Source organism: Planococcus citri, chromosome 3, assembly GCF_950023065.1.
Source record: "Planococcus citri chromosome 3, ihPlaCitr1.1, whole genome shotgun sequence".
In the NCBI taxonomy this organism is placed as follows: domain Eukaryota; kingdom Metazoa; phylum Arthropoda; class Insecta; order Hemiptera; family Pseudococcidae; genus Planococcus; species Planococcus citri.
The window spans coordinates 50,659,101-50,671,759 of record NC_088679.1 but is presented as its reverse complement, the minus strand read 5'-3'; the positions used below and the strand labels follow the sequence as shown (position 1 = coordinate 50,671,759).

Sequence of the window (12,659 nt, the reverse complement as noted above, 5' to 3'; positions counted from 1 at the left end):
AACATTGCAAAAATCAAGAAATATCACATAAAAATGCCACAAATCGCGAAAAGATTGTTGAAAATCAGGTATGGAAAATTGATCCAATCTTAGCAACATCGAATAAAATCTCGGAAAAATTACATAAAATTGATGAAATTTGAGTAGAATTGAACAAAAGTTGATAAAAGGTACCTACGTTACACGAGTAGATGGATACAGCCCTGTCAGCCGGTTGCTTCAAAATCCCTTCATTAGCCAATTGGCGCTCATTTTTTGCCAAATTATATGGGTATCATTAGGGTATCACTTTTGAAAATACATATCATGTAGGTAGGTATAGCTCTATAGTATAAGTACGTTACGTAATCAGATCTATTTTGATAGATAACATGGGCTTAGAGTGTCAGGGAACTAGTTCCTTGAAATAAAAGATTGCCTTATGAATTGGTATAGTGTATTATCTGGTTAGCTCTTTTAGTTGCAGTTAGAAAATAGGTAGGTAACTAAGTATCTACATTCGGAATCTGCATAACACACGAGAACGCAATAAAATAAACGCATATAGCGGAAAAAAGTTATCGATGGTTTGTTTTGAAATGACAAACACCAGGGTTGGTAAGTAGTAGTAATTCATAAATCCCCTGCATTAAGATAAAATATTATTTCTCGTCCACCATTAACAAACACATTACACACATGTTAGTACTTACGTACATAGTTGTAATTAAATTTACAATACCGATGTTACCAAGGAGGTTTATCGAAGAGAAGTCATCTTGTCGTGATCAAAAGTACGTAGTGGTATGTTGGGTGAAGGCGTAAACGAAGGTCGAATGTTGTCCAAAGAATGTGGGAACATCGCCATAAATTGAAATAAATGCAATTTTCTTTTTTTGTTTTTTGTTTTTGTTTAGGTATTTCAGTAATTTGTTTGACGAAGGTAAATTCTTTTTGTCGCAAAAGAGTGAAATAAATTTCGCCTGAAGTGAGAAAAAGTACGCATTTTGTTACAAATTAGTATAATATAGGTACTAAAGTACCCAGGCTAATAATTTGTTGTAAACGTAGCTCGTTTTTAACGCGTTCTATGTCGACGCAACAGGAGCTGGAGCTGGATGCGGCTTTCTTATTTTCATAGCTGTAACATTTTTGAACGGTTTTTTCCTCCCTTCATCGTTATTTTTTCGAAGCTTTTTTTTTTATTTTTTGCGATGGTATTTTCATTGTATCGAAGTCGCGAAGGTATCAACTGCACGAACACATTTTAAATTAATTTATTTGACAAGGTAATCGAGTACATTCTTGTTGGTAAATTTTTCGTTACAAAATGGTTAAGCGACGCGCCATAACGTGGCATAGTGGTTTAAGAATATACTACGTCAATGCGCATTAGACATTATTTATTTTTCGAACAAACATCCGTAAGAAGTCAATTTAAAAGCATAAATTACTTGGTAAAGTTTTGTCATAAGCCGCCAACTTTTATCGTTAAACATGTATAATGAACTACACCGAGATATATACCGAAATGCTACACTGTCCTCTGTCAACTTCGCTAAAAGTTTCTAACGTTTTATGTAATGAATAATAAAACAAGTTCAAACTTTTTTGTTTTTCAACTTTTCCCCGCACTCACCTTTTACCGTTTGAAAATATTGAAAATTTTACCATGCTTTTCTTTCTCACTTCGCCCTTTATTAGTTATATCGCGACTTTTTTCGTTTTTCCATGCACTTATTCGCTAATTAAATAATTACCTCAGCATCGTGGTACCCTTTTTTCTTTCACGTTATACACGAGTAAAAGTACGAGTATATAGCACCTCCGAGGTACCTATCTTATCGGTTATGCTAAAATAATTTTTGTTTGGGTCTCCTTTTTTTTTTTTTTTTTTTTTTTTTTACCAGCCTACACTACTTTTCACTAATATGAGAAAGTTTTTCCCCTTTCTTTCATAATTGAACAATGTTTCCTTATTGCTAACTTTTTCCTGTTTCTAAAACAAGAAAAAACAATTGTTGGTTCTTAAAAGAATGTTTAATGATTTCATCGAAAACCCTATACTATATACCGAGATGTAATAGGTACGTAGACGTACGTAAACGTATCTATTTCTGGTACGTAGGTATGAAAAATCACTCCATCTTAATTTTGAAACTTTGCAAAGCAACGCCGAATATTTATTTTATTTATGCGCAGAAGTGCTTACAATTTCAGCCTTTGTTTATGTATATCTGTAGGTATACATGTAAAGAGAGGTATCGCGTCGTCTACTCCATCGCAGCGAAAGTTATAGGCCGCATTATACAGCACCACCAATGCGTAAACGAAACATAAATCCCTTTTCGAATGGAATATAAATTAGACGACAAGTCGTTGCGGAAATAAATGAGACATCAACAAATATGACAGATTTTAACAGATGAAATGAAGAATAAATTGCTCGCGACCAACGATATAATAGTCGTATAACGTGTCGCTGCTGACGAGCGCGCTGTAAGGAAATTTTCTTTTTTCATGCGTCTTTCTTTTTTGACACCACGCTGGATAAACGTTTTCTTACCAGTCACGCTTACCTACCTATGTCATTAGTTTGAGAATTGTTAGTCTACATAATTTTATTGGTGTATATAATATAGTAGCACTTACTCGTAGAATGAATCTGTTGCGTACTAAAAGCTCAGTGACTAAGTAATTACTAATTAGGGTGGATCGCAAACACAAAAATGTTAGAGAAAGTTTAAAAAAATTTAGTGAAAAACTTCATTTTGAGTTGAAAGCCGCTCAGAATTTTTTTTAGCTCACAAGAGAACTACCCAAGGTGTGACACGCCGATCGAAAAAATGTTTTCACAGGCAGATAGAGTACAGAGCATCAAAAAATATATCATGAGCCAAAATTTTAGCTGCTGAGGTTCACCGGGGGGGGGGGGACTTATGGGGGTTTGAATATCGAAAAATCGCAAAAATACACAAAAATACACTGAAAAAAATATAAAAATTGAAATCATTCGGCACCCTGTTCGCTTCAGCAGCTAATTTTTTGGCCACGATCTACCATCGATATATGACGCCTTATGGTGGACAAGTCGCTTCGATCCGTGTGTGTAACACAATGGGGATGAATTTTTCCCGACCCCCTAATTTTGGGCGAAACTTTCGAAAGAAAATCTGGGGCATGTGATATATCGAATTGTATGTTTTTGACGACGCTGAACACGAATATGACGTCAGATTTTTGATTGGACCCCATCCACGGCCCCCAGCAACTTTTTTGAACTTTTACTCCTTTGGAGAGGTGCTGGGGGCAGTGGATGGGGTCCAATCAAAAATTTGACGTCATATTCGTGTTCAGCGTCGTCAAAAACATACAATTCGATATATCACATGCCCCAGATTTTCTTTCGAAAGTTTCGCCCAAAATTGGGGGGGTCGGAAAAAATTCACCCCCAAGGTGTTACACGCAGATCGCGGCGACTTATTGTCCACCATAAGGCGTCATACATCGATGGTAGATCGTGGCCAAAAAAATAGCTGCTAAAGCGAACAGGGTGCCGAATGATTTCAATTTTTATATTTTTTTCAGTGTATTTTTGTGTATCTTTGCGATTTTTCGATATTCAAACCCCCATATGTTCCCCTCCCCCCTCGTGAACCTCAGCAGCTAAAATTTTGGCTCATGATACATTTTTTGATGCTCTATCAGCCTGTGAAAAAAATTTTTCGATCGGCGTGTCACACCTTGGGTAGTTCCCTTGTCAGCTCCGTAGGTGTTTCTGGCAGGGAGATTTGGGTCCTCAGAGGGCGCATTTTCGAAAAAATCGCATAGGTTTTTCGCTATATAGCTCGTTACTCAACTTGTTTTGGGAGAAATGTTCTGGTTCCAAAAGATGGTGTTGGAGATTCTGCATTGACTTGGATCAAAAGAGGGGTACTAAAAATTAGGACGTACCAAATTCAAGTTTTCCTTGTCAATTTGGTAAACTTGAATTTTTTAGAATTTTTGGCTCAAATTTGGTTGCCAAAAATTCGCCAAAAATTGAAAAATGTATCATAGAACTTGCTATTTTGACTTGTGATGCCTGTATTTTTGTACTTGTTGGTATGTTCTTTTGATGTACAGCTTTATCCGATTCAAAAAATTTTCTGTCAGTTGAGATACCTCTCTTCTAAGGCCATAGGAACCAATTTTCACCAATTTTGAGTCACGAACAGCAATTTGTAGGTTTAGACATATCTTTTTGTCGCTTAGGACTTGAGTAGAAATACGAGAGGCGTGCAAAAAAAATGCGAATCAAGCACCTACTTATTGACTTTTCGTAAAGTGAGTTTACTTTTCATTATGCAAAACCAACTTCTAAGCGGAGTTTACCAGGGAAAAACCCTTTAATCCTTGTCTTTTGCCTCGAAAGATAGGTAGAATGAGAGAATTTTAAATGGTTCTTTAAGAATAAAGCATTTTTGATACATTTTTGCGTCAAACCTTTCATATAGAAAAACATTTATAATTTTAATTCGTAATACCTACGTTAATTTAGAATATTTTTTTTTCTGTTTCAGGATATGCACAAGTTTTGTAAAAGGAAACGTGTTTTTTCCGAAAAAACCAGCTCAGATTCATGTTTTTTGATGAAAATGATCGAATAAACGTCGTAATATTCCAAACCGACGATTGGAGTGACTATGCTACCTTGCTTAAAATACATCAAGGGGTTCATTTTATGCTCCTTATCGCAAATTTTTTACACCAATATGTGTATATTTTGCGCCTTGGTACGAGAAATTGATGAAGATTTCCGATCCGAATTGGATAGACCGAGTAAGTGATTTCTCAATTTTTATATTTGATAAAATTTTGTGCCAGTATGTAATACCTCTCCGTTTCTTGATTTCGTAATTTTTGGGGAGCGCTACCGGATTTTCCAGAAAAGGTAGTGGTCCATTTTACTACATTTTACTCTATCAGGAGAAATATTCAGAGTTCATTACCCGAAAGGTTAATAAACTGTTATTGGTTTTTCAATTTTGGAAAAGTTTGATCTAGTTACTGTGAACCTATTATACAAACGTTAGCCTGCGTCGATAATATTTAAACCTTTAATACCGAGATCTTGAGCGTATTGAACTAAAAAAGTGGCTAGGCTATACCTTCTTTAAATGAAAAAAAAAAAAAAGGTTTTGTTGGAAAATGTTAGTCTATAGTTATTTTATATGAAAATACCTTTGAACTTTAGAATTGTTTAGCAATTGAATGAAAACAATGTAATCGGCTTAAAGTTTCTGGCAAAGGTGAAAATGTCCTTTACCTTTTTAAAAGCACCTAAAATCGTAAAATTTTCTCGCCCACTGTTTCGGTTTTAAAATACTTATCAGGAACACTATTTATTAATTATTATGTGCTTTAAGCCTTCGAGACTTAGTACCTATCCTACTACAGTGGTCTCTTTTTCTGAGAAATGTCTCAAATTTGAGAACGATTGTAGTACCTATCTTACAAAATTTCGGGCTTATGCACTCATTTTGAAAATTATTATTCCGAAATGAAATTGCATTTTTGTGGCCCTTTATACGTAATCTGTTTATTCATCTACCTGTTGTGCATGTAGTAGGATATTTCTCCTATGTATTACTTATTTTCAGATATTTTTATAAGACAGGTAGAACGTAGAAGACATTTTCTATTTGTTTATTTTGAGTTGCCTATGTTTCTAGTGAAAAGGGCTTATTCTATTGCTGAATAACCTTTATAAAGAAATATTCTTAGCTTCCATTTTAAAATAAAGAAATAAATTAATGATTATTAAAAATTTCAAAAAAAAGAAATAATTTACATTAGGGTATCTGAAATGCGGCCAACTTGGTGTAATGAAACGTTACACTTTCGCCAAAGTACGTGCCTTATAAAATGCCAAGATCCCTCGAAAATACACCTGTTTACCTGCAGATTAATAATGCTGCCTATATCTGCAAACTGTACTTCTTTACACCACTTGGGTACTTTCTTATTAGCTTATGAACCGAGAAAGTGAAAGTTTAATAAAGAGATTTTCAACATGAAATGGAAACCATTGATGAAACGAACGTTTAACTTTTTTAAAATGAGCTTTCTTCCGCCTTTAATTAATTAAATGCTGAGTTGTTTAAATGAGAGGAACAAAGTCTTCTTAAATTCTCATTTTGGTTTCATTAATTAGAGTATTTGTAAGGAATCCAACGGCAAACCCAGGCGTTATATTATGCTTACTCGATGTTAGGTGCAGTACTCTTCTATATTATTATAGGTACCTAGCTATATTGAGATGCCTATTCTAGCTTACTTGAATGTAGACGCGAATGTACTCGAACAATTTCTCATTTTTCAAGTACTTACCGAGGTACTAGTTTTTCCCAAGTACAAAATGTTTAAATTGTACAACTATATGAATCGAGTGGGGTGAAAATGAAGAAAAAAATTGTCGAGTAAGTGGTTAAGAGTGGATGCAAAAGGCATATTAATTCTATATCAGGTACCTACCTAATACCTACAGCTCGGCTATGTCATGTCATAAAGAAGCGAGGTAGCGGGCATCGTATACGAGATTTGATTCAGACGACTTTTGAAATTGGATTATTTATTTCAGTTATTTCAAAAATAAAAAAGAAATACACCCCACACACCTTTATCTTCACTCCTGATAGTATCAAAAAATAAGATACATATCTTCATTATAAGACAATACTCAGGTGTGCGTGTGCATTTTACGTAGGCCTCTGCCTATGCACATAATTCGGATATATCAATTCTTTTGCATTAAGATTTTATAAAGGTATTAATTAAATAGACGAAAAATATTCTATCCACGTACGTTAATTATTTCCATCGGATGTCTTTAATGATAAATTTGTTTGTAAATATAAGCTGAAAACTCATTCGTAACGCCCGCGTATTTCATTTTCACGACGTGTTAAAAAATAAATTATACCCTTCGAAAACAATCAAACGAATACCAGTTTTATGTAATTTCTTCACAAGTTAGCCGCCGATTTGGACACTTATTTTTCTTGTGTAGGCCTCTTATTACGATAAAACCGGATATCGTCGTTATGCATAGGCGCTTAAGGCGAAAAATTTATCTTTCGAGACTTGGAAACCGAAACTGGAATCGTTTTTGCCGCCAACCACAGGCCGATTAACCTGTAACCTTTTCGTCAGTATTACATTTTAGGTACATGTCCAACTTGCACCACATTATCAAGAACAGGGCTATCATTATGCTTGTAATGTATCTGTACAAATTGGGAATGAAGATTAGAGTGAAATACATTATGTATACGAGTAGATATGCAAAACTAAGAAGTATAATCGCAAATTTATGTCCAGCGTGGATACAAGTAGAATTTTTAAATATTTTTTTTGTGACATTTCTATAATAGGTAAAAATCCTTCGATCCTCATCCACTCTTGTGTCGATAAAAAAATCTCCAGGTATGCCGAAAAAAACGCTCTCAGATTTCTGCGTCATTAATTCTGCATTGTTCGTATAGTGATATGTGAAGTAGGAAGCAAAATTTTTTCGACGTAGTTCTACAGAATTGAAATATTCTAGATGAAGAAGAGGCGCCATCATAAGTAGAATACCATCCTTGAAATTGAAATAGCATATTTATATAGGCTTCAACAAAGCTACGAAACAATTTGAAACCTTGCATGGGTAGCTGAAAATTCATGCTACCTCTCGGAGAGATGAGCTTCTTAGTGTAGGTATATCATTGTGCTTAAATTTGAATTTTTCAAAAAAGAAGTTGATGCTCAGTATGGGACGGCCGAAGAAGACATAACGTGGCCTTTTCTTTGTCTTGTTTAAGTCTCGTATTCCAATTAAAAGACCAATATTTCTTTTTTGTTTTTCCCTTCATCTACACCCTGAAATGCAAACTTCATGGAGACTCAAAAAATGTTACTTTTTGCAGTAAAATGTCACAATTGGCACTATAGCTTTTCAAAAATATATATATAATTTAAGAATTGAACAAAACGGATCAAAACTTTCGTGAATTAAACGCAGAAAGCTACAATACTAAAATACAGCACGAGATACTTTTCCAACAATCTCGATTATTGGCGGCTTGAATATTCAGTGGACAATTATACAAATGCCAAACGCTGAAACGCCGCTGCCCGTAAAATGTCAATTAATTGGTAACAATTATTCATTAAGTTAATTTAGATCGATATCTCTTTCATACATTATACGCAATACTTTTATTTCAGGGTTTATTTTCGCATTGCCAAAGTTGGTATTTACCTGCGAATACCAATAATTCCTTTTTTGTACTGTGTGAGTAAACCATGGACCTATAAATTATTTTAATGATTCGTCATGAAGAAAACTTGATGGTTTTATACTGCATTGAGCATCAATCAATCTGTAGGTATCAATCAGTGTTATCGTGTGCATCTTTTGGTATGTTCTACGAGACGTTTATGTCGTTTGTTTTTAATGGTAATAGATTCAATTCAAATTTTTTACATTATTGATCGATAATGATCAGTGTTTTCTTTTTGAATACAGCTGGATATATAATTAGGTAGGTCTAGGTATAACATAACTGCATTTTGTTGTAAATATGAATAAATGGGTATAGGTATATATCTTTTCTGGTATTCTAAAACGTGTTAAGGTAGTCTATATTTCTACCTACACTGTTGAAAGATTTCGACAATATTCTGCAAAGCCCTTCATTTTGAGTTAAAAGTCACAAAAAAAAATATATCCTCAAAAGTGTGTCTGTAGGAGAGATATAGGCTCTCCGAAAAGCCCTTACTCAGCCAGATTTATATTTGGGAATAAGAAAATATTTCTACCCAGTACACAAATAGGTATACCTAGCCCAAAAATGAACAACTTGCAAATTGTTATCCACGCAGTAGAACCCCAAAAGTGGTCTTGGATTAGATGGTACCAATATCACTTATCTTTTGTAATCGCACCACTTTTCCCAAAACAGTTTGGGTAGGACTACAGCGGAAAACACATTATTTTTTCGGAAATGCCTCTTTTTGAGAGCCCATATCTCCCCTCTTGACGTGGATTATTAATATTATATAATTTCTGGGTGACTTTTAACTCGAAATGAACCCTTCCACTGAATTTGATCAAAATCCTCTGACTCTTTTTTCTCATAATCCATCCTAAAGTAGGTACCTAAGTTATAATGTTTGTCTTGCTTTTAAAATAATGTGCAGAAACTTATGCAAATGGATAGTTTTTTTTCACAAAATATACAGAGATAAAGAATTTATAGTTATATGTATTTTCTGAATGTTCAACACTTACACAAATTTGACTTGGTAGGTATTTCTATTTTGTTTTCTATTTGCAACTACGTAGCCTTGAAAGCATTTCAATCATCAAACTGAAAATCTTTATTATTCTGTCTCTTTATTTTAGGTCGTATATCTCGTACTTACCTATACAACAAAATCATTCAATAATGATAAAAATAAGCAAGTTTTCAGCTTAAGTGGTTATTCATTGGTTTACTTTTTTTTTATAATTTTAATTTTTTTTTCGAAAAAATGTCGATCTTATTTCACCAAAATTTAATAATACTCACCGACGCCGTGTAACTTTCGTTCTCTAAATTTAACTTACTCAAACTTAATAAATGATACCATAATATAACAGCGTTTGATGTTTTTTTTCTTTTACTTATAACAAATTCTTGTCGAAATTCGTTATTAAAATATAACTTATTGCCTTTTTCAAAATTAAATTCTGAATTCGTTACAAGAGAGCAATGAACGAGGATTTTCATTTTAAATTATTTTTAAGACAGAAATTTTCAACGTGTTTTCTTCGTTTAGATTTTGAAAATTCTCCACTGTAAATAAGTCAAAGTGGCTACTGGGTTGGTACTTTTGTCGATATCGTAAAGCTTGTTTTAAACAATTAAACTATATAATGTGACCGAGCATTGCACATCAAAATGAAATATTTAAGCATGCATTTTATATGTACCTAACCTACTGATTTTGGTGTAGGTCTGTAGGTACCTCGTACTTATACGAGTCAGCTTCTTGTTCTCGAATAAATTTTCAGCTTTCTGCATTCATTTTTCTGAGCCATTTACATTGTAAATTTTTGTTTTTCATACTTACCTAGTAGCTTTCCCATTTTAAAAAAAATCTCAAAAAATGAAATTATGTGTGCCTGATTTCGGATTTTTGTCAAAACAACTGACAAATGTTGATAAATTTTAGCCAAAATAACACACACGTTCACAACCTGCAAGATAAATTGCGTTTGTGTTAGGAAATGGTCTACATATGTTACTCGTACTCCTACTGACTTTAATTAACACCACGCAACAGCTACTTAACAATTGCGAACTAATTGTTGCAATTCGAGTAATAAAATTTTTGCTCGAGTTGCATAGGTTTTAGGTGCGCGGTGCGCGTGTTTTGTCAACGTTTAAAAAGGCTGGCGGATTCGAGTTTTTGGTGACGTTGGGACTGTGGCGTTAAATAACAATAAGCTGTTCAGTTATATCTAAATCATCCCCATTAAACAAATCCTTATAAGGCGCAGTGTAGATAATTAAAGTGGCATTATGTTTCACCTTCAAGGCGATTCACTATTAGGTTATGTTTCAAACTAAGTTCGTGAAAGTTCATGCCAAACTCCAACATTTGCACAGTAATTATATTCGCTCTACTTTGCCATTTTCTGTTGAATGCATCACGTCGACTGATATTCCGCAAAAACGGATTTCAGTGTTATTTGTCCCTTAATGCACATTGTTCTTTATAAATTACCGAAGTGAAAAACTGGTATACATTAACTTTTGTACAGTCCTATCAAATGCATCGTCTATACATAGGTACCTACGCATAGATAGTATTAAATGTGTATAGAATCCAGATACCTTTACACTGAGTTCGGTACGTATCACGTATCTGTGTATTTCATTAATCCAGCGATGTGTTTACGTTTGGATGTTTGGTAATAGAAACTTTTGAGCTGATGGCTCTTTCTGTTGATTTTTACCATTCAATAAAGTTACAATAATTTGTTTTTAGAAAGACTTTTACAGTATTGTATTCCGAAAGTGAATGTTTACTTGGATACTTACTTACTTGGAGGGCTTGGTGTCTGTAATTTACTTGTATTTACGTACCTATACCTATACCTACTTATTCAAACGTATACCTATTATATTTAATGATCAAATAAGTATCAATATTGTGGGGTATCAATCTATCAAAAATGTATAGATCCATGCATATCATATTAATAGGTACACATCTACGTTTTTTTTTTTCATATTTTCATGTTGTTCGTGTGTTCGAATGTTGAAAAAATAATAAGCTGGAAAAACTTTGATGAAAATTTAAACGAAATGAGAAATACTCGTATAAGTCAGACTTGAATGCTCGCTGCTCACTGCTCAGGGATGAAGGTATTATTTTTTGGTCGTTGTACGCTAGCATACAGGGTGTCCCATCAAAGTTCTGTCATACTTCAAGCTTTACGTATTTAATACGAGGTATGAAAAAAAGTTTACAATTTTAAGTTTGATTGTTATTGAGTGTAATGTTTTTAAGAAATTCAATTTTTTGATGAATTTATCTATGTGCCATTTCACCCCTAATAAGTTGATCTGTTCTCAAACGAAGTGCTCATGTATAAATTGATTCATTTTTCAGTGAATTGTCCGTGAGAGTATTAATTATTCATGTACTTAAAGGGAATCATTCACGAACGAATTGGGTAATTTTTTGAAAGATCTATTCGCGAACGAATACATAGATTCATTTTTAGTAAATTGATTCGTATTCATAAATTTATTAATCAATTCGTTCGCGAAGGAGTCACTTACACGAATCAATTCGTTTGTGAATGTCTCGCTGAAAATTGATTAAGTGAGTTCGCAAATGATTCACTAAAAATTGCCCAATTCGTTCGTAAACGATTCACTACAAATTAATTTTAATCCGTTCGCGAATGATTCCCCAAGAAATCAATCAATTTGTTCAATCATCAATCGTTCGTGAATGATTCGATTCGCTTCGCTTGAAAACAAATCCATTCCTATAAAAGTCTTTAAAAAAGTGAATCAATTGGTTTGTTAAAAAGATTTGCCAAAACCGAATCATTATTCGTTTTTGGATGATACGTACCTAACACTTGAAAACTGCATCAATTCGTCGTCAATAAAAACACTTCCTTACGTGTTAGTATCTCTTCGGTAGGTATGTAGGTAGATGTTCGCCTTTTAGAAAACTAGGTGCACATACTCGTATGTTACCTACTCGTAGATCCTCGAAAACAAAAAGTTGGTCTAAAAGATTAACCTAACTCAAATGAATATGAATAAAATTTGCGAGGACACCCTGTAGGTATGTAGAAGCATAAAACCGTAGGAAAAACCAATTGGAAAAACTGAAAATATCATCACCTATGGTACCTAATGTTTTGATTGCATGCTCACCTGTATAATACGTGTATAGTAAAACTTTCCATCAGTCATCGTAACTGACGTGAGTACCTATACCAATGTATGTTACGTATACTTTAAGACTTTAAATGAAAGAAATTATTATGATGCTACACTTTTCATTTTTCTTTCTTCTCTCTCTTTCTTTCTTTCTGTTCGCAATTTCAACGCTTATTTTATCCTTGTATTTATTTTATT

The 12,659-nt window shown here is 33.7% G+C and overlaps 2 protein-coding genes across 2 annotated transcripts in view; both read left to right on the top strand.

Annotated features, from left to right (window-relative positions):
* Sys1 (Sys1 golgi trafficking protein) overlaps positions 1-12,659 on the top strand; it is a 203,410-nt gene that overhangs the window by 62,253 nt on the left and 128,498 nt on the right. The gene's annotated exons all lie outside the window — the stretch shown is intronic.
* LOC135839652 (protein turtle homolog B-like) overlaps positions 1-12,659 on the top strand; it is a 103,068-nt gene that overhangs the window by 19,974 nt on the left and 70,435 nt on the right. The window contains exon 2 of the mRNA XM_065355773.1: positions 4,542-4,800. Within this exon, the coding sequence (XP_065211845.1) occupies positions 4,665-4,800 (136 nt within the window). The 5' untranslated portion in view covers positions 4,542-4,664. The remainder of the gene's footprint in view (positions 1-4,541; positions 4,801-12,659) is intronic.